This window comes from Globicephala melas, chromosome 9 (genome assembly GCF_963455315.2).
Source record: "Globicephala melas chromosome 9, mGloMel1.2, whole genome shotgun sequence".
Lineage (NCBI taxonomy): Eukaryota > Metazoa > Chordata > Mammalia > Artiodactyla > Delphinidae > Globicephala > Globicephala melas.
The window spans coordinates 23,437,326-23,463,049 of NC_083322.1; the positions used below are offsets into that span (position 1 = coordinate 23,437,326).

Genomic DNA, 25,724 nt, shown 5'->3' on the forward strand with positions numbered 1-25,724 from the left:
TTCCTCCCCTCCCCACATCTGTCAAGATTCCTAAAACTTTGCTGTTATAGGTCCCTAACTCTATGTACTGCTGGAGAGTTTGGAGGTTTCAAGAATTTCCTCTCTAAACAAATCACGCTGGAAAGAACACTTCATTGGTCACTATTACTTGTAAAAGGATTCTGGCACCTGCAGAAGTGAGGGAGTGTGTGGGGGGGTATGGCAGGGACACCGGGACCCCAAAGATCACCTTCGTGTGTTTCTCACAACTTTGCCAGCCTCTTCTCCCTCTGTGCAGCTGTCTGCCCAGCTGGAGAATGAGCTCCTCTATTTGCTATTATTTGCTCTTGTTTCTCCTGAGCCTGTACAGTGCGTGGCACATAGTAGATGCTCAGGAAATGTTTGCCAAACAACTTTCTGTGCCCCAGCTCCTCACTTGCCGTCATTTAATTGGCCTGACCCAGAACCTGCCAGGATTGGCCAAAGGGCTGCCCTTCACACTTCTCCCCCAACCCTCCCACCCCCCGGCAGCCCAAGGATGAGCACAGTGGCAAGAGAGGCCACAGGATTCCTCTAAAAATGTTTTTCATAAGCTAGGCTCCAGCGAGGGATTTGGGAATTCCTTAAACAGCCAGTGTGCATTTGGGCATAAACGCTTGGCCTGCCAGCTCCCCAACATGTCTATTAAAGGCATCCATCAAGCAGTCCTCCTGGCCAGGCAGGGCTGGGCAGGGAGCTCCAGACCTCCAGGATGCTGCACAGAACCCCTTGGGGCTGCCTGTTCTGGGCCAGCGCCGCCCTCTCCCTGGGCCCGCCTGTGGGCCGCAGCTGGGCCCTGAGACAGCAGCTGCTCATCCTCCCTCCTGGGCTGGGGACACATCTGCATCGGACAGTGCCCAGATTGATCCCTATTACCCGCCCTGCTGACTGTGCAGGAGCAGAGCGTTTTCTGCAGCCTCCAACCCTGTCCCCTGGGAAAACAAAGCTGGATGTTCCCGCAGCCAGTGTCCTCACTAACCAAGGAGATTATGGCCGTGTCCGGTTCTAGGAAGAGCGAGGCCAGAGTGTGTTCTTAGGAGGGCAGAAAGTCACAAAGGAATCTCGAAGCTCCCCAAATGGGGCAAGTGGAGCGAGGCTGTGAGACCAAGTGATGCAACATGAACAAGAGGAAAATCAGAGAGAGAAAGGGATAGGGGAGGAGGGGGAACGTCTCTTGCAGATTTCTTTTTTTTAATAAATTTATTTTTTATTTGTTTATTTTTGGCTGCGTTGGGTCTTCGTTGCTGTGCGCAGGCTTTCTCTAGTTGGGGTGAGCAGGGCCTACTCTTCGTTGCGGTGCATGGTGCATGGACGTCTCATTGCAGTGGCTTCTCTTGCTGTGGAGCATGGGCTCTAGGCACGCAGGCTTCAGTAGTTGTGGCACACGAGCTTAGTTGCTCTGCGGCGTGTGGGATCTTCCCGGACCAGGGCTCAAACCCATGTCTCCTGCATTGGCAGGCAGATTCTTCACCACTGTGCCACCGGGGAAGTCCCCTCTTGCAGATTTTATTTACTTCTATTATCTTTGAAGTTAGACTTCAAATGGAATCAGGAGTGCAAAAGCAACAAAGAAGCAGGGAAGGGAAAAGTTGAGAGGTCAGATAGCTGATGTGTGCTTTGGGGACCAATGGGGGGCTTGCTCCATGCTCAACCCCACGCCAAAGGCAGAATGCCAGGAGTCACCCCACCCTTGGGGCTACACACAGGTGCCTGTGACAGAGGGGCTTCCTGGGCAGCATTTGATAGGAGACAGTAACATCCTGGAGGGCAGGGACCATGTCTCTCTGGCTCATTTCTGCATCTACAATGCCTAGTACAGAGCCTGGCATACAGTAGTTGCTCAGTAAATAATAGCTGTGTGCTAGGAGCTACGCAAAGCCTTTTGCACATGTAAATTCACCTTAACCTTTCACAAGGTTATGAGATGGCTACTGTTATCCTCATTTAACAGAAGAGAAGATGGAAGCGCAGAGAGGTTTAGTTACTTGCTCAAGGTCACACAGTTAAAAAGCAGCAGCGTTGGGATTTAGAGCCAAGCAGACTGATTTGAAAGACTGCTCATACTCACCATGCTCTACACTCTTAAAAGGAGAGCAAAAAGAAAGAAAAATATCTTAGGGAATTGAAAGAGATCCTGGATATCATTTAAACCAAGCTCTTTGTTTTATCAATTAAGGATTAGAAAGCGGAAGAGACTTGCACTAGCCAGCTATTGGCAGAGCCAGGATTAGAACCCAGATCTCCCGGCTGGAGCCTTCTACTCCACCAGCTTGTCTTGGAAGAGAACAACCAGTACCCTCCAGGGTTTGTAAACTAGATTTTTAATAGCATCAGTGTCCAGTAGGCTTGGGTAAACAGTGGAAACCGGACATTTTCTCTCTCTCCTCAGCCTTCCCTCAACACCTGGCTCTGGCCAGGCTGCCTCTCTAGGGTTCTTCAGGCCATGGCATCCCAGCCCAGCTGGAAGACATTGAGGCTTCAGGTCTCTGGGAGGTGGGTGGGAGGTGTCCTCGAGGGAGGCTGCCCAGGCCGGCCCTTGGGAACCAGGGCTCTGTCTGAGGCACCCAGTCCTCCAGGGCCCAGCCCAGGACATGAGGGTGTCCCGAGTGGACTTTCCATGCTTGGACTGCAGCATAAATTCCCAGTTCTTCAGCAACCTGACTACTTGCAATTTTCAGGGTAATTTTTCTCCCAGGGCGTTTGTTCTGGATCACTAATGTCTGGTATGTAAGATATCATTTTTGATTCAACATATTTAAAACTCATTTTTCCCCTAGACAAGACAAATTGAATTTGTCTTCCCATATGGGGCCTTTCAAAAAGATTGGTGCTGGGATGCACTGGGTTCCCAGAGTGATGTCATTTGATTAATCCTGACTTTCTTTTCCCACTTATGGGCGGGGAGGTAATTGCAGATATTCCAACTGGGAGAAGGTGTGATTGGATTTTTCTCCTATAGGGGAAAACAAATCCTTTCACGTGGGTGAGTTTCTGGCATCCGCTGTTTTTCTCTGACGCTTGGCGAACCTTCTAGAATAGAAGTCTCCCAGCAGCATGCAGCCTGATGGCCCAGGGAAACCTTCGCTCAAGCCGGGGAGGGCAGGCTGAGCGGACTGGATCCTTTCTCTTCCGGCCCGCGCAGACTTTGAAAAGCCCTGCCCTCTTCACCTCAAACAACGCTGGGAAAGCTCTCTGATCTACTAAGCCCCACTGTGAGGTCTGGGGCCAACACAGAGTGGGTTTCCCGGATGCTTCTGAGGCCGGGTCACTTCCTCTCCTGCCAGCCGGCCCAGGACTTTGCCAATGAGCCCCAGGGGCGGGGCTGGAAGGGCGGGGTCAGGGCCCACTTTTGCAGGGGGCGCCATTTACCTCAGCCACCTATGCTTTGCTCAGGACGCAGGCAGAGGGTCTGGGTGAGAGGCTCCCTGGAGGTTTCTAGGGGTAGGACAAAAGAATGGGGGGGTCCCCAGTTCCCCAGAGGCTCTTCCTCCCATGACAGGAGGCACTGTCTCCTCTGGCCACCCTGCCCCCTTCCTTTCTTTGGTGATGAGCCGAATCTGTGAGTTGTGAGGAGGCCGAGGACGGCCGCCAGCTGTCTCTCTGACGGGGCTTGTCAGCGAGGAGTTCGAGCCCTGGGGAAAAGGCAGCGAGGTGGGTGCGGGAGAAGAGAGGCCTTGGACTGGAAGCCCCCAGCATATCAGGCTGGAGTTTCCACTCAACCTGAGACTTCCCCAGCACTCCGGGCCTGGCTAGACTTGCCCCCTCCCTCTCTGTGACCAAAGCCCCAGTCCCATCCCTGGACCAGCTACCAGCCCCTGTGAGGAGAGAAGGAGCTGGATAGGCGAGGAGGAGTCCCATAGCAGGGCTGAAGCTGCTTTTGGGTGACCCCCAAGTGCCGACATGCTGGGCAGCACTCTAGTCATTGCTGCTGGGGTCACCATGGCCCAGTGTTTGTACTTCGGTCCTTCTGAGCTCCTGCAGTTTGCATACCACAAACTAATTCCACTGGGGAGTTAGCTCTGATTAACTCTGCAGCAATAAAGTCTAATCTTGTTAATTAATGAACCCTTGAATAAAGGCCTGCTTATTCCTGCCCATATTTTCCTGCTGCCCAAGGCAACGTAGCTCTGTGACCTTCAGCCAGTCACTTAACCTCTCTGAGTCATTTCTGTATCTAAAGAAAATGAGTGTAATACTATACCCTCTTGCCCTGGTTATTGTGGGGATCAAATGTAATAATGTGTGTGAAAGTCTTTTCTAGATGTCAAGGTGCTCTTCTCCTGTAAGGAGTCATTAAGATCATCATGCTTATGGTAACGTGCCCAGAACCACCGTGCCTGACAGTATAAGGTGTCAGCAGCAGGTATTCCACTATAAGGGAGGAAAAAAGGAAGCAATTTTCCCAGTGGAAAAAGCATGACCCCAGACAAAGCGGAGAGACCAATAATATAACCCAAATAAGAGCAATGACAACTTGGATGACTTCATACCAAGGCCCAGTCCAGGATAACCAATAACAAAATGATCCCCATTCTTATCAGGAGAAGTTCTTAGCACCCAGGACAATCATTCCACCCTTTTCTAAGTCCAGGGTCAAAGGCTATTTTTAAATTTGATGCTGTGTAGTTGAAGTTAAGGGCCAGTCGGAGCTGGTTTTAGATCTTTGTACAAAAAAGCAAGGGGTCAAAGTGAGTTTCTTCTCTTCCCTTTCTCAGAAAGAAACCCTAACTGGAATAATGCTCTGGAAGGCTGTCAGGAATCAGAGGAGCCAGGACAGAGATGCTCAGAGCATTCCTGGAGGGGATCAGCTATTCCTTCTGTCTTCCTAAAGTCCATTCCTGTCTCTCTTTTTGGTACCAGAACCCTCTTTTTTGGGGGGAGACTACCCCTTCCCTATTCTCATTCCAAGTAGCATTGCCTTCTTCCCCAGTTTCTGGAAAGACTCAAATTTGACCAATCAGAATACTGCATCCTCCTGGCCACAGTGATTAGTTCAGCAATAGGCATGTGACCCAAGCCAGGTCCCAGAAGAGTCAGTCCTGGGACTTTTGTTAGAACAATTAGGAAGGAGATGTTCTCTTTCCCGCGTAGTTGCCAAGCTGGAAGGTGGAAGCCTGGAGTTTTTGTGGTCACCTTTGCTACCATCTAAGAATGATGCCAATGTTGAAGAAAGTAGAGCTGAGAGATAGAGAATGATTCCTTTTGACATGGTTTGAGCACTGGTTTAGCCGCACAGGAAAGGTAAGGCAGGGCAGGGTGGGGGGGAATACGTTCCACCGCCCACAGGAACCACAGATAGTACAGGACCCTGTATACACTATGCTTTTTCCTATACATGCCTACCTATGGCAAAATTTAATTTATAAATTAGGCATAGTAAGAGATTAACAACAATGATTATAATAAAACAATTTTAACAGTATAGTGTAATAAAAGTTATGTGAATGTGGTCTCTCTCACCATCAAAATATCTTATTGTACAAATTTAATGCCTTTCCCATCTTATCTAAGCAGTGACCACTCACTGTGGCCATAACTTTTGCAGTTTGAGGTATGTCAGCAAAGCTATAACAAGTTTCTTTTTCCTTCTTCACAATTTCATGGGTAGAAGATTCGTTCTTCCTGTGGACCTTAGCAACCTCAGCGTACGAGTTTTTTCTTTTCCTTATTAAGTCCAGAACTTTCAACCTTTTCACCTAAAGGCACCATATGTCTTCTCTTTGGCATATCTGAATTACCAGCATCACTACTCTTGTGATTTGGGGCCATTATTAAGTAAAACAAGGGTTACTTGAACACAAGCACGGCGATACTGAGACAGTGGATCTGATGACTGAGATGGCTACTAAGTAATTGGTGGGATGCACTGGACAAAGGGGATGATTCACGTCCTGGGCGAGAGATTTCATCCCACTATTCAGAATGGTGAGCAATTTGAAACTCATGAATTGTTTATTTCTGGAATTTTCCATGTAGTATTTTCAGACCCCAGTTGACTGAAAGTAACTGAAACCTCGGGAAACTGCGGCTAAGGGGGGAGTGCTGTATGTATATCCAGCCTGGGTGTTGCAAGTCTGAAGGCTCAGGTTCTAATCTTCAGGTGGGAGCCTTTGGGCAAGTCTTGTGAGACCTTCAAGCCTCGGCTGCATCATCCAATACATGGGATAAATAATGAACACCCTGCCACGCTCCCCCAAGGGTAGGAAGGTCATCGATCCCTCCTTCCTCAAGTATGGAGGGCGTTTCCTGGGCTGTGTCCATGATCTCCAAATAATTACCGGTTGTGAAGACCAGTTCCAGATTTTGTGTCAGATGCAAGGTCCGAGCCCACGTGAGGAAGGGAGGGGTTTCCCTTTCCGTGACTCTCTCCCGACTGGGGGTGGGAAGGCTCTGCTTCCTGTGACTGCAGCTGCACCTGCTGGTTCTCCCTCAGATAAACACACACATTTTATGAACAGAAAAGGTGAAGCTGTGAGGGTTGGCATTTCCTCAGGACTTATGGCCAAGAAAGGGTGGGGAAGTCAGAGCAACTTCAGGCTTGGTTTTCTGACCTGTGATATTTCTGGGGGACATCTGCCCGGGATGAAATGCTGGCCTGAGACAGGAAGGCCCTGTCCGGGGTTCAGCGGCACTCAGTGCCCAGGGCCTGGCTTTGGCCCAATGGGGGAAGGAAGCCTCGTGCACCTTCCAAACCGGGCCCTCAGCCTGCCCAGTTCTGCACGCCTTGAACCTCCTGAAGCTCATATGGAGGGTGTGGGGAGGTGGTGGGGTGAGTAGTGCCCCTGCGCAGGGAGGGATCTGAAGGAAAAGGGATGAGCCTGCCCCTGGCTGTGGCCTGATCCGGAGTCCCAGGGACAAGGTTCTGAAGGTAGGCATGAAGTATCTTTTTTTTTTTTCTGCGGTACGCGGGCCTCTCACTGTTGTGGCCTCTCTCGCTGCGGAGCACAGGCTCCGGACGCGCAGGCTCAGCGGCCATGGCTCACGGGCCCAGCTGCTCCGCAGCATGTGGGATCTTCCCGGACCAGGGCACGAACCCGTGTCCCCTGCATCGGCAGGCAGACTCTCAACCACTGCGCCACCAGGGAAGCCCTCTTTTTTTTTAAACGATAACTTAAGTGGGGAAAAGAGACAAGAATCCCATTTTCCTTCACAAACGGGCTGAGGGCTTCTCTCTATATACAGTATGTTTAATATGCAGGAGAAACTGCATGGAGGGAGCACCTCGATTTTCCTTGGGAAGGGGAAGGGAAGGTCCATGGCTTCCACGGGTCACCCTGGGGCCCAGCAGGGATGAGGCAGAGCTCTCGGCCCTGATTTCTACTCCTTTGCTTTTTTTTTTTTTTTAACCAGCATCAGGACTTGCCTTCCCAGCATCTTCAGCTGGCTCTTACCACGTTCTCCTTGTTTGATTTGCTAAATATCTGTTTTAGTTCGGTGTTTCACACCCGCTCTGACAGTCTACTCTTCCCCCCCTCCCCAGACCCTAGGACATCTGCCAGCCAGTGACATCAAACGTGAAGTTAAATGCAGCTCAGCTGCACGTCGTATCCTGACTCTCCGTCCTCCCTCCACCACCTCCTTCCTTCCAAGAATGCAGATGCCCAGACAGTGGAGGGGCTGAGCTGAGTGACCCTTCCCCCAAAATATTTATTCTGGAAATTTTATCCCAAAGTAGAGAGCCTGGTATAATGCACGCTTAGGTACTCACCACCCAGCTTTAACAATGATCAATATTTTGCTGATTTTTTAATTTAACTTCATATATATATGTATATATATATATATGCACACATATATATGTATACATACATATAACATATAAAAGAATATATTTCTTCCTGAAGTATTTAAAAATAAATCTCAGATATCATTGTATTTCCCCCTAAACTACTTCAGTTTGACTCTCTAATGAATAAGAAAGCTTTTAAAAATAATCACCATGCCATAATCAAAGCTAAGAAAATTAACAATAATTCCTCGTCATAATCTAAAACAGAAGTCGTATTCAAATTTCTGTCCTTGCCTCAAAGCTGTCTTTCACAGTTGGTTTGGATCTATATCTTTGAACTCAAAAAGAAGTTTGCTGAGCAAATTAAGAGTGAGCAGGAATCTAATAAGAAGTTTAACCTGTAACGGCCAGGACTGTTTTCAAGTGTTTTGCAGAATTGGTTTACATGTACATAGTGGACTTGTTATACAAGAGTCTCAATTCCTTTGGTCACCAGGTAAGAACGGAGGGTCTGCATTGTGCCAGACACTATAGCCAGACAACAAGCGGGGTGACCTGCCCACAGAGGCTCACGGCCCAGAGCAGGAGGGATGTGTCAGTGAAACCTGTGCGAAAATGATTCCCTGTGAGCTAGTGCACGGGAGCAAACAGAGGCTGTGGGAGTTCAGTGAAAGGAAGAAATGCCAACATTAGGTCCCAGTTTTGTAAGAAGACTTTTTACGCAGAAAATATTCAATAATTCAGACTCCTTTGATTTGGCCTGACCTTTCCTCCAGTCAGTTATCGTAAGGTGAGGCCACAGATTGAATGTTTGTGTTCCCCCCAAATTCATATGTTAAATCCTAACAACCAATGTGATGGTGTTAAAAGCTAGGGCCTTTGGCAGGTGATTAGGTCATGACAGTTCATAAATGGGATCAGTGCCCTTATAAGAGACCCCAGAGAACCCCCAGCCCCTTCCGCCATGTGAGGACACGGTGAAAGATATGGTCTATGAACCAGAAAGTGGGTCCTCACCAAACAACCAAATTTTGTCCACAACAAAATCTGTTGGCACCTCGATCTTGGACTTCCAGCCTCCAGAACTGTGAGAAATAAATTTCTGTTATGTTTAAGCCACCCAGACTATGGTATTTAGTTATAGTATCCCGGACTCACTAAGACAGGTGATGTTTAACCTCATATATATTTCTCCTCTTTTTTTTTTTTTTGGCCACCCAGCTCGGCATGTGGAATCTTAGTTCCCCGACTAAGGATCGAACCCGTGCCCCCTCTGGTGGAAGCACAGAGCCCTAACCACTGGACCACCAGGGAATTCCTTATTTCTCCTCTTTTCATTCATCTCCTTTTTCCTTCCTGCCCCCTTTCCCCTTCCCTGCCTCCCTCCCTCATTCTTTTCCTTCCTTCCTTCCTTCCTTCCCTCCCTCCCCCCTTCCTTCTTTCCTATCTTGTAATTCTTCCATCTTAGTAGAATCCCCTTTCTGTCCTTGACCTCTTTCCCAAGTCAAGCTTTCCTGGAGTGGATTCCTTTCTTCCTGAGGACCCCTCTCTTAGCCTTGTGCCCCGGGATGGCCCAGGGTTCCCTGAGTGTGGCTGCGTGGTTCCTGCGCCTCTCTGGAACCTTGCTTCACAGTTCTCCCAGCATCCAAAACCACTCTATTTGCTCTGCAATTGTCTTCCTTGGATTTCCTCCAAAAGCAGGACCTGAGACAAGGGTTCTGGTGCAGGAGGTAGATTTGGGAGGTGACCTGGGGAGGCAAGAGTGAAGAGCAGGGAAGGTGAGATGCGGAAGGAGGAAAAACCACCGAGAGCGCTTTAGTGATGTGGTGACTGGTGTGGGCACCTGGAGCTCAGTCTGGGTAGAAGGCACCTCAGAACTGCCTCTGTGGAGGGTGGGAGGCTGGCCCCCACCTCCACTGGTTGGGACTTGCTTCTCCGGGGTCTTCACTCTCCCTCACTTTTGGGCTGACCCGTGTGGGCTGAGAGCGCTCCCTAAGGCTTCAACGTGGAGTGATGCGGGAGTGGTGTGTAGGGCTCAGCTGCACTGATCTCAGAGGTGGGCCGAGGGCATCAAACACGTCTGCTACATCAATCCTCATTCCTTTTGCTTCTCTGACTCATTAATACTAATAACGACAACATAAGTTATCGAGTGCTTTTTGTGTATCAGTCACTGGTTTATAGCTTCCCAACCATTTTACCACCTAATCTTCTAAAAACACCTATGCGGACAGTGCTATTATACTCTCATCGTACAGATAATTCACTGAGGCTAAGAGAGGTTAAGTTGCTTAACCTTAGCCTTAACCTTGATGGTTAAGCACCCCACTGGTGAACTTAGCCCAGGTGGATTTGTGTGGTCAGGCTTCACCCGACTCAGGTCCTGCTGTTAAAGCCTGCAGTAAATTGCTGGAAATTCCTTTTGGAAAAATAGGGTGTAATATTTTGGTTGTGTGCTGTTGTGCAGAAAGCTGCTGGGATGGGGTCTTCAGAAACGTCCTCCTGGGTTGATCTGAGGTTTTTCTCACTAGACTCAGCTGAAGTCTTGCCTTTGGAGGTTGAACGTGACCAGAAGCTGCCCCAAGACTCTGCCAGGTGCTTGGCAGTTGTGAGCTGCTGCCTCAGGGGAGCACGACAGGATGCCTGAGGAGGGAAAAGGATCTGGAAGTACAGCTTGAAAAACACACCCTTCCACTCTGACCCTGGGAGTCGCCTCACAGAGGAGCGAATGGCACCCCTGCCGGAGACCGTGCTACTGGGGGCTGCTTTCCCAAGCCGGCAGCTGGAGGTGGGCGGGGGCTTCTCAGGCTGTGTCTGCTCAGAAATGAGAGGGCTCAGATGGTCCCAGCCCCTGTTCCGCACCTCAGGCGGGCAGGGACTGGGGAGGATCATGGCATCAGCACCTTCCAGGTCCCTGGGGATGACTGAAAGGAAAATGTTGTAAGAGATGGACCGTGGCCTGGACTTCTCAGAAACATGGGCCAAAAAATTCTCTCTTTTCTATTTAAGTTGGTTTGCCTTGGGTTTCTGGCCTGAAGAAGCCAGACACTTCCCCCCAAAGCTGCCAAGTGACCCACTTAGGCTGCTCTGGCCACATCTGACTGCCCCCCTTCTGCAGTCTCCCCTCTGTCAGGAGCTTGATCTCCCTGCCCCTCCCCACCCAGGAAAGGATGGGCAGCTGTCCTCTTCACTGGAGGTGAATTTGCACCCGTTTGCTCCCTGGTCCCAGATCACTGACATTTAAAGCCTGCTGCTAATTGTGATGTGACAGGAAGGACATTCACTTAAATCTACTCTAAGCCAGACACTGCTAGGTCATTATCTCATTAAACTCTCCAGAGCCATGAGCAATTTTTTTTTGAGGGGGGGAAGGGGGCCCTTGAAATCACCCATGGAAGTGACTGCCTTCGATGGGCCAGCCCCCTGGGTCCTCTCTGGGGCTTGGGTTGAAACTCTCAGGTCCAAACTGCACCACGGAGGTGAGTGGCTGTGCTCTGTGCCCTCGACCAGAAAAGTCCTGTCTTTTGGAGTCTGTGCACCTGGTCTGTTATTGGGTTGCATGTTTTTTGTTTGTGGTTTTGTTGTGGTTGTTCTTTTTTAGTTTTTGTTTTTTAAATAATGTGGTGCTTGGTTTTTCTCAAGGATGATTTGTAGACTGGTGCAGAATGTGCTCTGAGCTTTGGGGGAATCCTTTAGCCTGAATAACTGGCGGCCTGCTATGGCCAAGCCGGGGCAGAGCTGACCCCAGGGATGGACGGGGGCCAGCCAGGCGGTGCCCTGTCACACACAAGCAGCTCTTCCGAAGCCCCTCCAGGACAGGCGACAGCAAACAAAGACCGAGGGGCAAAGGAAATTTATTTGGACTTTTTGGAACAAAAAAATTGTTTTATGTTACAGAAAAACACAATCGTTTACATTTTGGAAGCTTCACACTCTGGGAATGAGCCCTAGTGCCAGGTTTTGTGAGCAAAAGGCTTAAAACACCCCAGCCTGACTGGGTGGCTGTAATTATCAGGACTTATTTTCCAGAGCAGGTCTGACTCTGTCCATCACATGAGTCTCACTCTAGAACTTTTGACTCTTTCAGTAGCAAACATCTTTACCCCTGAAGTCCTCTTCGACATGACCCTTCCCCTCCCATCTTTCCATTCTCTGCCTTCCTTTGTAACTGGCTAATTACCCTGTCACCTTGGTGTCTCAGCACCAAAGCTTCAATAAAACAGCCTCCTCCCTCCAGGCAATTCACTTCCCTCACCTCCTGCAAAATGGGCCTCGGAACTCCTCTCTCCCAGCAAGCACTCCAGTTCTCCCTGCCCACCCCTGTTCGTATCTCCAGAGACCATTACCTGGCTCAAGGGACACGCTGGGGGGTCAGAGGACCTGGGTTCTAGTCCTGGTCCTGCCACCTGTCTGCTGTTATGGTCTTAGGTATCTTCTTACTTTTAAATTCTCAGCTATCCTGCTTCAAAGGGATGTGGCATCACAGTAATAGATGCTGATGTGCCCTGAAAAGTAAAAATGCTACCGAGTGCAAGCAGGATTAGCCTGTGGGTCCTGGGCACCTCCCTCCTCAGCTCAGCATTTCCCACCTGCTGAGGACCGCACTGTGTCTTAGCGGCTCGGTTGCCATGGTGAAGCGACAGCCTCTGCACGCTGTTGAGTGGGATTTTACCATCTGGAATGGAAGGTCCCTGAGGGTAGGGCTGGATTTAATATTTATTTGGTGAGGTTCTCAGCCCACGGCACCAGTGGGGGCTGAGCACAAGCAGGTGCTCAGTCTGAAAACTGGTTGCTTAGATTCCAATTTCCTTGGACAGATCCACCTCCTGTAATGCGATGACTGCATCACAGTGACAGGATGGTGCGAAACCCAAGCCCCCTCGTTTGTTCTACTGGACATGACCTCTAGCGAGAAGGGCGCTGCTGGAGGCTGGTCCTGGGGTCCTGGGACTCACTGACCCAGTGTTGACCCAGGTCTTGGGACCATCTGCTAAAGCCCACAGACCCCCTATAGATTTCACCCTCCCACTGGAATAAAAATCCTTCCCAAATGGATGGGAAACATGGCCTTGCTTTGGGTGAGCAGCAAAACCCAAATAGGGACACTACCATGTTATAAACCCGGTGTGGGATCAACCCAGACCATTCGAAGGCCCACGCCAAGGACCCCTGCTCTGGGGATCCCTGTCTCCAATGTGGGGTCCTCACTCCCTGATAAGCAAGACCACTCTCTAGCAGTCAGAGAAGGCCAGAGCCCACCACTGCCCCAACAATCTCCAGCTTCAGCCCCCTCACCACTCTGACCATGGGCGGCTGGCGAAACACCACAACCCTCCTGAAGGAGTCATCGCCTCTTCATGAAAACCACGAAGATGAGAAAATGACCTCACCCCACCCAGAGAGCCCATCACACAAATGCTATTCAGAAAATACATTCTGGATTCTTCCCCCTCCCACCAACACGTTCCCTACCTCCCGTTGCACACGGCTATATGTTACACTTGACAAAATTCATCTTCTTCTTTTAAAAAATAACCTGGCACGTCGAGATCCATTCAGGGCAATGCCATTGCAAACACTGTAATTTAAAGTTAGTCACAGTAGGACTTCCCTGGTGGTGCAGTGGTTAAGAATCCACCTGCCAATGCGGGGGACACGGGTTCAAGCCCTGGTCCGGGAAGATCCCACTTGCCGTGGAGCAAATAAGCCTGTGCGCCACATCTACTGAGCCTGTGCTCTAGAGCCCGTGCTCCGCAACAAGAGAAGCCACCCCAATGAGAAGCCTGCGCACGGCAACGAAGAGTAGCCCTCTCTCGCCACAACTAGAGAAAGCCCACCCGCAGCAGCGAAGACCCAACGCAGCCCCCCAAAAAAATAAAATAAAAAAAAGTCAATCACAGTAGAAACAAAGCCAGTCTCTAGAAAACTGACTTGAGGACCCTCAAGTCAGTCAAAATGGGTTTGCCTTGGTCAGGCCCATTGATGGGATTGGAAACAGCACCCCAGCAGCATCCTGAGCCCTGGCTGACCCCAAAGAGCCTGGAAAAGCTGGCGTTTGGCTTCAAATCCATCCAGAATAAAATGCATAATAAATAAATAAATGCTTCCAACTTGTGTTGCGTGGGAGTATCCAGCTGTGTGTGCCTATAGCCTTCACGATGCTCCCCGGATTTTCAGAGGGAATCTTGCTTGATCGTGCAAAGGGTCTAAAATCACCCCGGGTCACGGTGAAGCATGCAGGGAGAGGGAGATGGAACAGGGAGGAAGACTTCTGTGAAAATCCCAGACCTAGCCCACTGTTTGCTGGACGGGCCCTCCTTCCCGGTGGGCACGGAACCATGTATTTGCATCTCTGGTTTCCTGCCTTGGAGTTTTCTGCCGTTGGAAGCAGAGCAGCTTAGAGGAGTGACAGAGAAATGACCCGCAGGCCTGCATAAAGGATGTCCACACAGGCTCTCTTCTCCTGCAGACACCTGGAAGCTCAGGTTTCTTCCCTCAGCTTTGGGAAGAGAGGCTTTCAAGGCTTCAGCACCCAGGGCTGAGGTCCAGCTGCCGCAGCATGTCCTGCAGAGACCCCTGCAGCCTGCTCAGGGCCACCACCTCCGTGGAGTAGAGGGAGGCTTCCAGGACGCCGCCCAGGCTCTCCAAGGTCTCCAGGGCTCTGGCCTGGGGCAAGGGGCAGCTCTTGGAGGAGGCCAGCAGGTGGAGAAGGTCCCGGAGGTTCTCCAGGTCATTAGATATTTGGATCACATTTCTGGAAGGCAGACTGGTGAGGATCTGTTGGTAGATCGCCAATGTCTGGTCCATCTTGGACAAACTCAGGACAGGGGTGAGCCCAGGGATGAAGTCCAAACCAGTGACCCTCTGTTTGGAGGAGACGGACTGCTATGCAGGAGGAAGGGGAGAGCAAGAGCTCAGGGGAGAGAAGTCAGCTCCGCAAAGCCCCTGGCCCTTCCCGCAAGCGTGGAGGTGTCTCCTTTCCCCCTTCCGCACCATCCTGCCTAGGCCCTTATTTCTTGTGCCCACGTGGCTGCCAAGCCTCCAAGCTGGTCTCCCGGGCTTCTGTCTTCCTGCCCTTCCCAAACCACCCTGCCCTCCACTTCCAGACCAGCTTTAGCAGGCCGTTTCCTCTTCCAGATGCCTCTGCTATAGAACCAGCCATGACTCCCTATTTCTTACTTACTGACTTAAGTCTCTTCCCCAGGCATTGAGGTCCTCCATACATGCCCCTCCCCAACCCTTCCACCCACAGTGGATGCCTTCCTCCCAGACAGGTTCTCCACGAAGTCTCACCCCCTTAGGGATCAAGGCCCCGTCTCACTCCTCCACTCCAATAACTCTGGTCACCAGGAGGGGCTCTCCCCCTCCCCCGCTGCCCGCAGCGCTCACTGCCTGCACCACACCTGTTGGGACACTCGGGGTCTATCATGTGCAGCTTGTTGAATGACTATTTTGAAAGCAAGGAGACTTAAGCGTTTTTCCCTATGAAATGCTCAAGACGCTATCTAGTTCTGAGCTGTCCCTGCTTCTGGCCACCTAACGGCTCCCTGGCTGCCCAAGGCTACTGTTAGAAATCCAGAGAGGCCAGGAGATGTGGAAGTCTCTGGATTGCTCCATGCAGGTGGACAGGTTGGCTTTTAAGGCAGAGGGATAGCAAAAGCCACGTCTGAAAACCTTTGAAGAGGGCATGCTCTGTTCTGGTTCTGCAGGAGGGGTGTGTGTGTGTGGGGGGTCACTAGCTTTATCTAATTTAATCTTGAAACGACCTTGTGAAGACTATTAAGGTAGTCCTATTATATAGATGAGGAAACCAGGGTTTAAAGACATTGAGGAGCTTAACTAGCTTAAGATTTTACGGTTAGAGAACAGAAGGGCGAGGATTCACACGTAGCCTTCCTAATTCTAAACGCCGACCTCATCTGGGAAGTGGCTGAAGGTATAGGCTTGTGGACCCCAGAGAAAAGACCCAGGGGACATTGAGAGCTGTTTGCAAATACGTAGAGGGTTGTATGTGAAAGAGGGCTTGATAGGCAGGACCAGCAGCAATGAGGAGACGCTTCGCAGGGTCAGCGTTCAGCTACCAGCCAGGAAGAATGCCTAATGATTAGAACGGTCTAGAGATGTGTTGGAGGCCCAGAGGGGGCGCTGCTGGGGCTCTGGTCACCTGCCAAGGGGACACCGGACCGTTATGCTCTGGTCCTGGGCACTAGGATTCCAGTCTGGGAGGAAGGGGAGTGAGGAGGTGGGAGGCAAGGGGAGATCAGGAGAGCAGAGGCAGCTGTCCATGCGGTAGGGAGGCATCCAGGCCGCCAGGCCCCTTGCGCGAGGCTGCACGGCCTCAGCCAACCTCTGAGGTCCGGTTTCCCCACGGGCCAGCCACGGTTCTACCTCGTCTCCCAGGCCCTCCCTACCGTGTGTGATATGTCATTGATCCTGGTGACAATCGTCTTGATGAGGGTTTTGGTGTCATCCTGGACTTTTCGGATGGGCACGGCTTCAATGTAGGACAGATAGGGCCAAAGCCACAGGAATCGGCACAGGGGTCCACAACGCATTTTTCTTCCCGGGATGTGCTTCTGGGGCCTGAAAACAGAAGGAACCACACGTGGCATGTCGCTGGGATCTCAGAGAACACCCACAGGTCACGTTACCAACCACATTCTCAGATGCGGATAAAAACGAGATTTGCTTTCTGCTTGCGGTTATCATTTCCTCAAAGACAATTCATTGTCTAGAAATACAGTAATGAAATGCATTCCCTTGGGGAAAGGCATGGCCGCATCAAGGAAACCACGGTGAGGTGTGCTGTAGACCGCAGAGCAGGAAGACAGGGCATGAGTAAACGGACGGGTTTTTAAGGTATGGTTTGAATCCAGCCATTTACTAGCTTCATGACTTCAGGCATATCCTATAACCGCTAAAAACTCCTGCCTGCGTCCCCTGCAATATACCTATCGCCAGGCTTTTATGAGGATCAAATTAGATAACGTGTGTGAAAGAGCTTTAAAGGTGTTGTGAGGTCCATTACTACCCTGTTATTAGAGATCGTGTTACTGTCCTCTCCATTAACTCTCTCATGCCATATTTCCATGATGGCATTTATCACTGGCTTTATTACTTCCTTTCTCTCCCACTGGGAGCCTGAATCCAACCGGCACTTATGGAAGGTCTGGTAATACGTCAGATGCAGTGCTGGGCACCAAGGATGCCGCAGTGGACAACGGATGTTCTCTACTCTCAAAGTGCTTACAGTTGAATAGGAGAGATAAACAGGTAAACACGCCATCCCAATGCAGGAAGAAAGAGCTCTGCAAGAAGGACAAGATTTTGTGGGAATACAAAGGGGGCTCCCTGGAATAGGTGTCACCTGAGCTGGGTATTGAAGGCCAAGGAGGGAGCAGGAAGAGTATAAACTGGTTGCATAAGTGGCCAAGAAAACAGCCGGTGCAAAGGCATGAAGGCAGGAGAAAGTATATAACACGTTCACCCAGAATGTCTGAAACTTTCAAAGTCATGGAACCATGGATTCTAACATTAATAATATGCATGCAGATCCTTGATTAAGCAGCAAAGTTTTAATGAGATACATGAGGCAAAAGGTAATCAGGTTAAAGGTATGAGTCTGTGGCCAATGATCCATGCTAAGTATGTGTGGATGAGCCTGAAATAATGATCAAGAGTAAGTAAATGTTAGCACGAAGGTCCTGGAGATGGCAAAAAAGTTCATCTCTGCTTTTTGTGTTCTGCCTCATCTGGGTCTTGATAAGAACAGGTAACACATTTTCTGTCCATAGGTGGCAATTTAGTATGATTCATATTCTGGCAATATAATAGAAATAAGCAGTCTTGGGAATTCCCTGGTGGTCCAGTGGTTAGGACTCGGTGCTTTCACTGTGGTGGCCCAGGTTCAATCCCTGGTTGGGGAACAAAGATCCTGCAGGCTGCACAGTGCAGCAAAAAAAAAAAAAAAATCTGTTTCTATATTATAATGCTTGATCAAAGGTATTTTTAAAAATTAATTAATTTGTTTTATGGCTGCGTTGAGTCTTCGTTGCTGTGCGCGGGCTTTCTTTTGTTGTGGAGCATGGGCTCTAGGTGCGCGGCCTTCAGTAGTTGTGGTGCACAGGCTTAGTTGCCCTGCGGCATGTGGAATCTTCCCGGAGCCGGGATCGAACCCGTGTCCCCTGCATTGGCAGAGCAGATTCTCAACCACTGTGCCACCAGAGAAGTCCTGTTTTTTTTAATCTGAATTTTACCGAAGGGGAAAAATGAGACTCAAGAAGACGCGCTAACTTGTCCAAAGTCAAACAAGTAAGCGGCAAAGCCAGGATTCACAGCCAAAGCTGCTTCACCCAGAGAGGCTGGGCGCTTTCTACCCTACCCCACCAGTTTCTCCAAGCTTTAAGGGAAAGCCCAAATTACAAGGCACTCCAATGACCAACCAAGGGCAGCTCCTGAGACCATGGCATTCGGGAAAAAATACCCTGCTCTATTCTAGGATGAAGCTATGAGATTGTACCCCTGTAGCAACTTCATGTATGAAAAATACTAAGTAATTCGGGAGGGGGCATGTCAAATGTTTTTGTGCTTGTTCTCTCTCCTAAAAAGTTAATACTGCTTCTATTAACTCCTTATTCCCTGAGTAAACATGCCCACCAAATGTTTGAGGAATGGAGTTAAATAGTGCTAACCCCTCAGTGTGATTCCATGAAACCCTAGCAAAGGTGGAAGCACAGTGGTTAGGCCCCAAAGCTTCATCAGTGGGCTCTGCCCTTATTAGCTGTGTGTATCTGGGCAAGATATTTAATTCCCTAAAGCATCGGTTCCCATCAGTAAAATGGAATGGGGAATCACACCACCTGGCTCAAAGGTTAATTGAAATGAACCTGTAAAGCCCCTGCCCATTGTGTGTGTGTGTGTGTGTGTGTGTGTGTGTGTGTAAGGGTGAGGGTTGGGGGCAGGGGGAGTAAATATCAGCTTTTTTTGAATTGTGTAGTTACTCAGCAGCGCTTGGAATGCTCTGGCAGCACTACCTGTAGCCAACCCTGAATCTAGCATTAGGCCCATCGCCTCGCCTGGGCCACCTCAAGAGGGTGCCTGGTATTTCTGGGTCCTCCCCCTGCAGCACAAGATAGAGTGGTAAACTTTTCTAGGATTCGTGTGTTAATGACACCCTCCTTCCCAAGAGAATTTATTACCAGATTAACTCTGGTCATAGTCACTCTCACATAATGGCCACCCTTTAATACCTGAGTGGATAAACAGTTTTACTAGCCCCCTCTATCACCACGGATAACATGCTTCAGTGGGCGCTGAAAATAAATCATAGTTCCTTGAAACGTGGAATTGAGGAACTGCTGCTGAGTAAGTCTGCCTAAGAGGAGAGGCCAGGGTTAGGGGAGCTCCCTGGGGGGGGCTGCAGAGAGAACTCGTAACAGGCCCGTCTGAGATCAAAGTGATGGGGAGACCCTGGCCAACAGGCACACACAACATGAAACACACATGCTCACGCATCATATGCACACACACACATATCAACACATTAACCCTTTAGTAAAGGCTGGTGATTGTCTCCAGCACCTATTGGCTCTTCGCAATTAGTAGCACATCCAGGGTTAGATAGAGGTGTGGCCATTCAGAATAAATACGATATTTCCCAGCTGGTGTGGCGATGCGACTAAATTCTGGCCAGCTGAATACAAGCAGAATGCGATGTGGCAGCTCTTGTGCTGTGTGCTTCTGCCCCTCCCTTTTCCATCCCTTCCTCCATCCTGGTGCCTGAACTGTGGTTGTGGCAGCTGGCATTCTGGTGCTTCTTGGGTCATGAGGACGAGGGCCTTACCGTATGAACACTGGAGTAGGGAGCTGGAGGGGGCCAGGTCCCTGAGGACCTGCTGCAGGCGAGATGACATGCATGGGCCACCTACCTCTGAACTTGTACTGAGTGTGTGAGAGACATAACCTCTGTCTTGGTTAAGACACTGTTATTTGGGGTCTCTGCTAAGTGCAGCCAAACTTAATGCTAATTAATTTATACACCCAGACACGGGCAGACGTCAAGTTTTTCTTGGTTCACCTGAATGTCAGTACCTGGGTGGGGCCTGGCGGTGGCCCGAGATTTTGGGTTTGGAGGGCAGGTAAGAGCAGGGTTTGGGGATTGGGTAGGGGAGGGATTATCCAAGACAGCAACTACAGCTTCACGGAGCACAGCACCTGACACATACTAGTTACTCAATATCTGTTTGATGGTTGACAGCTAACATGTATTGATCACCCACTGGGGGCCAGGGACAGAGATAAAGAGACATGCAATTGCAGAAAAGTGGGATCAGGAGTGGGGACAGTCGGGGCTGAAGACTGGTGGTTCTCCCAGGAAGCCCAGGTAGTACACCACAGTATTCGGCGTTGTTAACTACTTACATATATTATTTGTTAAAAATAAAAGTAAAGAGCAAAACTGTGCTCTTAAACAACTGGTTTAAGAATTTACCTAATTAACTACAATGCAAGGAATTGTAAAGAGATAAAATGCCTTGGATAACTCAGGGGAGGAAGTCGTGTGTAAACTTATGAGCTCTAAAGCCGAGCTATGTTTCAGTTGGAGCATAGGACTTTGGGAAAATTTGCTAACCTCTTGCAGACTCAGTTTTCTTAGCTGTAAAATGGGGATGAAACAAGTCATAAGTCCCATCTGTGGCTGAAACGAGATAATGTATGTAGAATGCTTGCTCTGTGCCTGGCACGTGGCCAATCCCAATACATGTTAGCTGTTGTCAGCATTATTTCCAGCTAGGGAGTCAAGGAAACATCTTGGGGGAGGTGGCATTTAATAAGGGCCCTGAGAATGGGGGGGAATGGGTTTGTGAAGGTGGAGGAGAGGGGCACCCCCAGCAGAGGTCTCAGAAGATGGTGGCTCTCAGCTGGCACAGGAGGTGTGATGGGGGGACAGGGAGGGGTGGGGCTGTACCACCTTGGCTGTGCATGGAGGCCAAGCTGTTTCTGTGGAAGCGAGGAGCTCTGATCACTCCCAGGCTAATGCTTTCAGCACAGGTGACAAAAAGGACGGAGATGAAAATTGGGAAAGGCCACCCACCCACTTCTCCACAGAGCAGCTTGCCTCCGCCTTCCCCAGGAAGCTGGCCGCCTCCAGACGTGAGCTCCCTCCCCTCCCCTCTTGTCCTGGGGGATGCAGCAGACGAAGTGGGGGCCTCTATGTCAAGGTGGGGGGGCGCTTCTCTAGATTCAGGCTAGAAGGTTGGCTGGCCCCAGGGCAGGCCTGCCCACAGCCTTTGGATTCCAGCAGTCAGAGGGGAGATGGGGAGAGCTCTGGGTCACAGAGGCCTTTGCTGGTGGAGGCTGCCAGCTTTGAGCTATCCAAACTCCTCTGCCTTCTCCCGGTAGAAAGTATCAGAGGTTAGTAAGGGCACAACCTTCTCTCTTCCTTCTTTTCTCCAGCCATCAGGTTTTTATACCTCTCTCTCCAGTAGTCTTTGGTATACTACTGTGAATTAAATTCAGGTGATGTGGTATTTACTGTTAATTTTACGGAAAAAACTTTGGACAGTCAACACCCTCTCTCTCCCTGTAGAAATCCTTCCTGTGGGCTCCCTCGCATTCTTCCCTCTCAGCCTTCCTTCCTTCCTTTCTCCCTAACTCCAAGTTGGAAGGGACTTGAGGATGGGGAAAGGACAAAGGATGAACAGACAGAGAAGGCTGGATCCTGATCCTTCGAGTTACTCAGAATCCAGTGGAACAGATAGAAGCTTAAACGACTCATTTTAACACAACGTGGTGAAGGTTACAAGAGAAGGAACGTGGAACTGGGGGATCGTGGGGAAAGGGGGTGACTCTGGGGAGGCGAGGAGAGCTTTGCACTGAGACCTGAAGGACAGGAGTTCCCCAGGGGGAAGAGAGCAAGCAGGGCCTTCCAGGCCAAGGGGACAGTGTGGAGCTGGGGGAAACCATGGTGGGTTTGGGAGAATTCAATATGGTAGAAGGGTAGAGTATGTGAGGCTGGAGAGCTAGAATGTCCCGGCCTTGATTCTATATGTAGCCGGGACCTTTCGGGGAATCTGCCCTGCTCAGGACACACACACACACACACACACACACACACACAGACACGAATCCTGGAGGCCATGTTTGCATGAGCAGTAGTGGGCAAGAGAACCAGAATATTCTTCTCTTCCCTTTCCGTGTCCCTTCCTCCTCCAGCTCCTGATTGGGTCAATTAGCGTATCTCCTGGTAATTTAAAGTAGTGCTCCGAGGAGTCCAGTTTGCCTCTGATGAGGACTCAGAAGATCGAGGGTAGCCATGGTTGGTATCACATGCATGGAATAGCTAAGAGAGACCAGGGTCCATCCAGCTGCTGAGAGGTGGATTACGGTCAATGCCTGGACTCTTTCTTGACATTCTTCCTGGTTCCTGACCTTGTTGGTTCTAGGCTCTCCCTGTCCTTAGCCTCCAGTGTGAGATACTCTTCCACACATACTACTCACTTGAGTAGCTTTCAACTTTCTGAATATATTTTTTCATCCAGGAGACATATAGATACACACATGTAAGAGAAACAAGTGTCAGGAAATAAAATTCACCTTTACTATGGGGGATGCACTCTTGAGAGTCTCCGTTCTGTTTTTTAAATGTTGGCTGCAATATACAGTTGAAAACACTGAGCTAACATGAGTGGTTTTCTCTTATTTGCAACCGGAAGGCTGGTTGAGAAATCACGTTAACATACTTAACTGGTAGCCAGAATGTGGGTGCGAGGGGTTATATTCTTCCCGTTCGTCAGAAACTACCCTTAGATTTGATCTCATCAGGGATAACAAATAGGTTTCAATTCCCGTGTCAACTCTGATCAATTTTTAGCGGTTCCTTGGAGTGCTGAGTGGAGATGAATCTGAAGCTCCATCCAGTCTCAGAGGGAGAAGGTGCCGTGATCAATTAGTGATGTCTGCCGGGTGCAGGAGTGGTGGATATGCCACTTGTTCAGCATCTCCCAAGGGCCTGGCACAGAGCAGGTGCTCATTAAACTTTTGTTGAATGAATGAATGAAATATTTCCCATCCCTGATCTTCATTGTCTAACAGGGTTAACCTACCCCTACAATGGTTTACCTGCTCCCATTTTAAAGTCACGATCTAGAATTCACTTTTGCCCAGCAGGAATTCCTAAGAAACTTTCTTAATGAAGACGGAAAATGCTTCAGCATCCTGGTCTCCTTTTCATGGGGACTTTGGTCGGCTTCCTGCATCCCATAGATGTCCTCTAGCACCACATAGGCCCCTATCCCCTTCAGCTTCCTGAGTCCTGCTCCATCTTAACTATTGTCTCAGATGCTCCCTGCCTTGGTCCCATTCATCAGCTTGGCTCTTCCTGCTGTGCTCTGAGCCTCCTGCCCTTCTCAGAGGTCTCTGCTCTGCCCGGCTAGTCTTCCCTGTGGTTTCCCCCCTCTTCCCTGGCACCCCCAGCCTGGAGCACCCCAGAGTACAAACTCAATACGTGCCCAGATGGGGATGAACTCTTCCAGGGGATGGATGAGATATCGGCATTGACACCGATCGCTCCAGAGAGCTGACAAATTGAACAGGAAAGACTGTAAAATGCACTCTGCTGAGAAGCAAGGCACGTTTGTCGTCACACATGGAGTAGTGCAAAGGCCTCTGTGGGCCCAGTCATCAGGTGGGTTGTTTTTAAGCAGAAACCGCCTCTCTTTCTACTTCTCTGAGACAGCTGTGTGGACAAAGAAGAATTTCAAGGCTCTCGCTGGCAGGCTACAAGGGAGCTGTCGCCACTGGACTCCTACTGCTGGTGGGAACAGGGCCTACTGACTGACGGATTGCAGGAGAATTTGGCTCGGTTTTCCTTTAAATTACATGCATGTGGTTGAAGGATGCACATACCACAAGGACACCACCTCCCTGGAGGCCTTCTCTCTCTCTGCCCCCCACTGACCCCCACGTTCCCCTAGGTGGTATCGAGGCTAGAGCGGGGACAATGACCCAGGTTCTGTGAAGAGAGCTCTCCCAAGCGGCCACCTCCGTACCCTGCATGAACCACTCAGACACAAGAGGCATCCGCCTGGGGCTGACAGGCGGAATTCACTGCAATCTCCCTGGCTCTGTCCTTGGCGATTGGAGCCATTTCCTGGAATGGAGGGGGGAGGAAAATATTTCCCCCAAATACCAAGAAGAGTTATTTTGGGCATAAGATGTGCAAAATAAGACAAGGACACTCCTTTGGCCAACATGGAAACGTTCCCCTCAGCCCAATGTCCTCAACTGCTTGAAAAGGAAAGAACCGAATCACACCCACTGTTTTTCTCTTGCCTTTTCCCCCTGCCTACACGAGAGAACGGATCAGCAAGGCCTTCCCGCTCAGGAGGGCGTTAGTGTGGGAGTGACTATGATTCTGTTCACCGTCCTGGTGGGAAAGAGACTGGATACCCTCTGTCCCACCAGTGTCAGCTGACCACTGCCCGCCTCAGAGCTCTACAGAGCAAACACCAGAGAGCGGACAGAGGTCAGTGCGGGGAGTCATCCAGCTCGTGCTCCTGGGGTGGTGTCTTCAAGTCCCTGCCCTCTGCCCCGCCTCCCCTGCAGACTACCTTCTCATCCCCTCCAAAGCTGCTAGTCTCAAATGACCACCAGGGGACTTCCCTGGCAGTCCAGAGGTTAAGACTCCATGCTTCCACTGCAAGGGGCTCGGGTTCCATCCCTGATTGGGGAACTAAGATCCCACACGCTGCACAATGCAGCCCCCAGAAAACACAAACAAACAAACCAAAAAACCCTCAAATGACAACCAGGCCACCATGTCACTCGATTGAACTGTGTTTAAGAATTCACTTTTCCCAAGTGCCACACCTTTAAGCTAGAGAAACTGGAGTGTACAGGCAAACCCATCCACAATGAAATCTGAAGCAGCCAGGAGGGAAGGCGGGCTATAAGCGAGGCTGGTAGGTCTCACCTGCCAATAGTGTGTCTTTATCAGTGTTGGCTAGAGAGATGGTAACCGTGAGAAAAGTGTAACAGGCCTTTCCCATGACCTGCTGTTCTGTTGCCCCAGAGAAACCCTATTTTATCCATAATGTAGAAGGCAATTCGCACAGCTTTGAGGCCAGATATGGTGAGATCCAGCATAATTTCTTTGGGAGATTTGGGTTCTCCCTGACAGTTTTTCTGCCCACCTCTACTACCTCGTCCCTTCCTAGGTCCTGGGCTTCATACAGCCCCTCGCATTCAAAAGGCAGAAACCCTGCTGGAAAATGATGCCTGAAATCTCACCTGCAGAGCAAGGCTTCTCCTCGGAAACTCAAAACCCTCCTAACTCGCACTCCTCAGAAACTCAACGCACGTCCCCTGCACATGGCGGCGGGGTACCCTGACCTTTGCGGGTGTGCTCAAGGCCATTTGCAAAGCATCTCAGCGACAGGGCTGGCGGCTCTGGCAGTCTCCTGGGGCCCTGGCTGGCTCCGTGAGCTCAGATTCCCGCCCCGAGGGCATAGGTGCAGCCCAGCCCCAAGTCCAACGCTCCCGGCTCCCAGCCGCCTCCCCTCCGGTCAGAACTCTTGTGCAAAGTTACCACAATCCAGAACCAATCCGTCCGCTCTGCCCTTCGCCCGCCTCAGTTTCCCCAGGATGGGGTGACCTGTCAAGAAAGACCAGCGGAGAAAGAGAAAGGAGAGCGCCGGCTCTTACCTCGCAGCTGCTGGCGCCGCGATTCCTCGATTCCTCTGAGGCTCCATGCCTGCCCGCCCCTCTTATAGACGCCCGAGCGCAACTTGCGCAACTGCCCGGCAGGCTCCGCCGCACCCCGAGCGCCAGCTCCCGCCCTGTCGGGCGCAGGGTCTCGAGGGAGGGACTCCGCTGCGCCAGGAGCCCCGCGTGCACCCTCGGGTACCGCCTGAAAAGTTGGGGGCGGCTGGCAGGAGAAATCCTCGAGGTGGCGCCAGCGTCGGCCTTGCGGGCCTAG

General features: G+C 50.5%; 1 protein-coding gene across 1 annotated transcript; it reads right to left on the minus strand.

The window, feature by feature from the left end:
• Positions 1–14,272: 14,272 nt before the first annotated feature.
• On the minus strand, positions 14,273–25,497 carry LEP (leptin). Its single transcript, XM_030853666.3, has 3 exons — positions 25,451–25,497; positions 16,159–16,330; positions 14,273–14,632 (listed from the first exon to the last, which is right to left on the minus strand). Exons 1-3 carry the CDS (start codon positions 25,495–25,497, stop codon positions 14,273–14,275), a joined length of 579 nt encoding a protein of 192 aa, XP_030709526.2.
• Between the last annotated feature and the right edge of the window lie 227 nt (positions 25,498–25,724).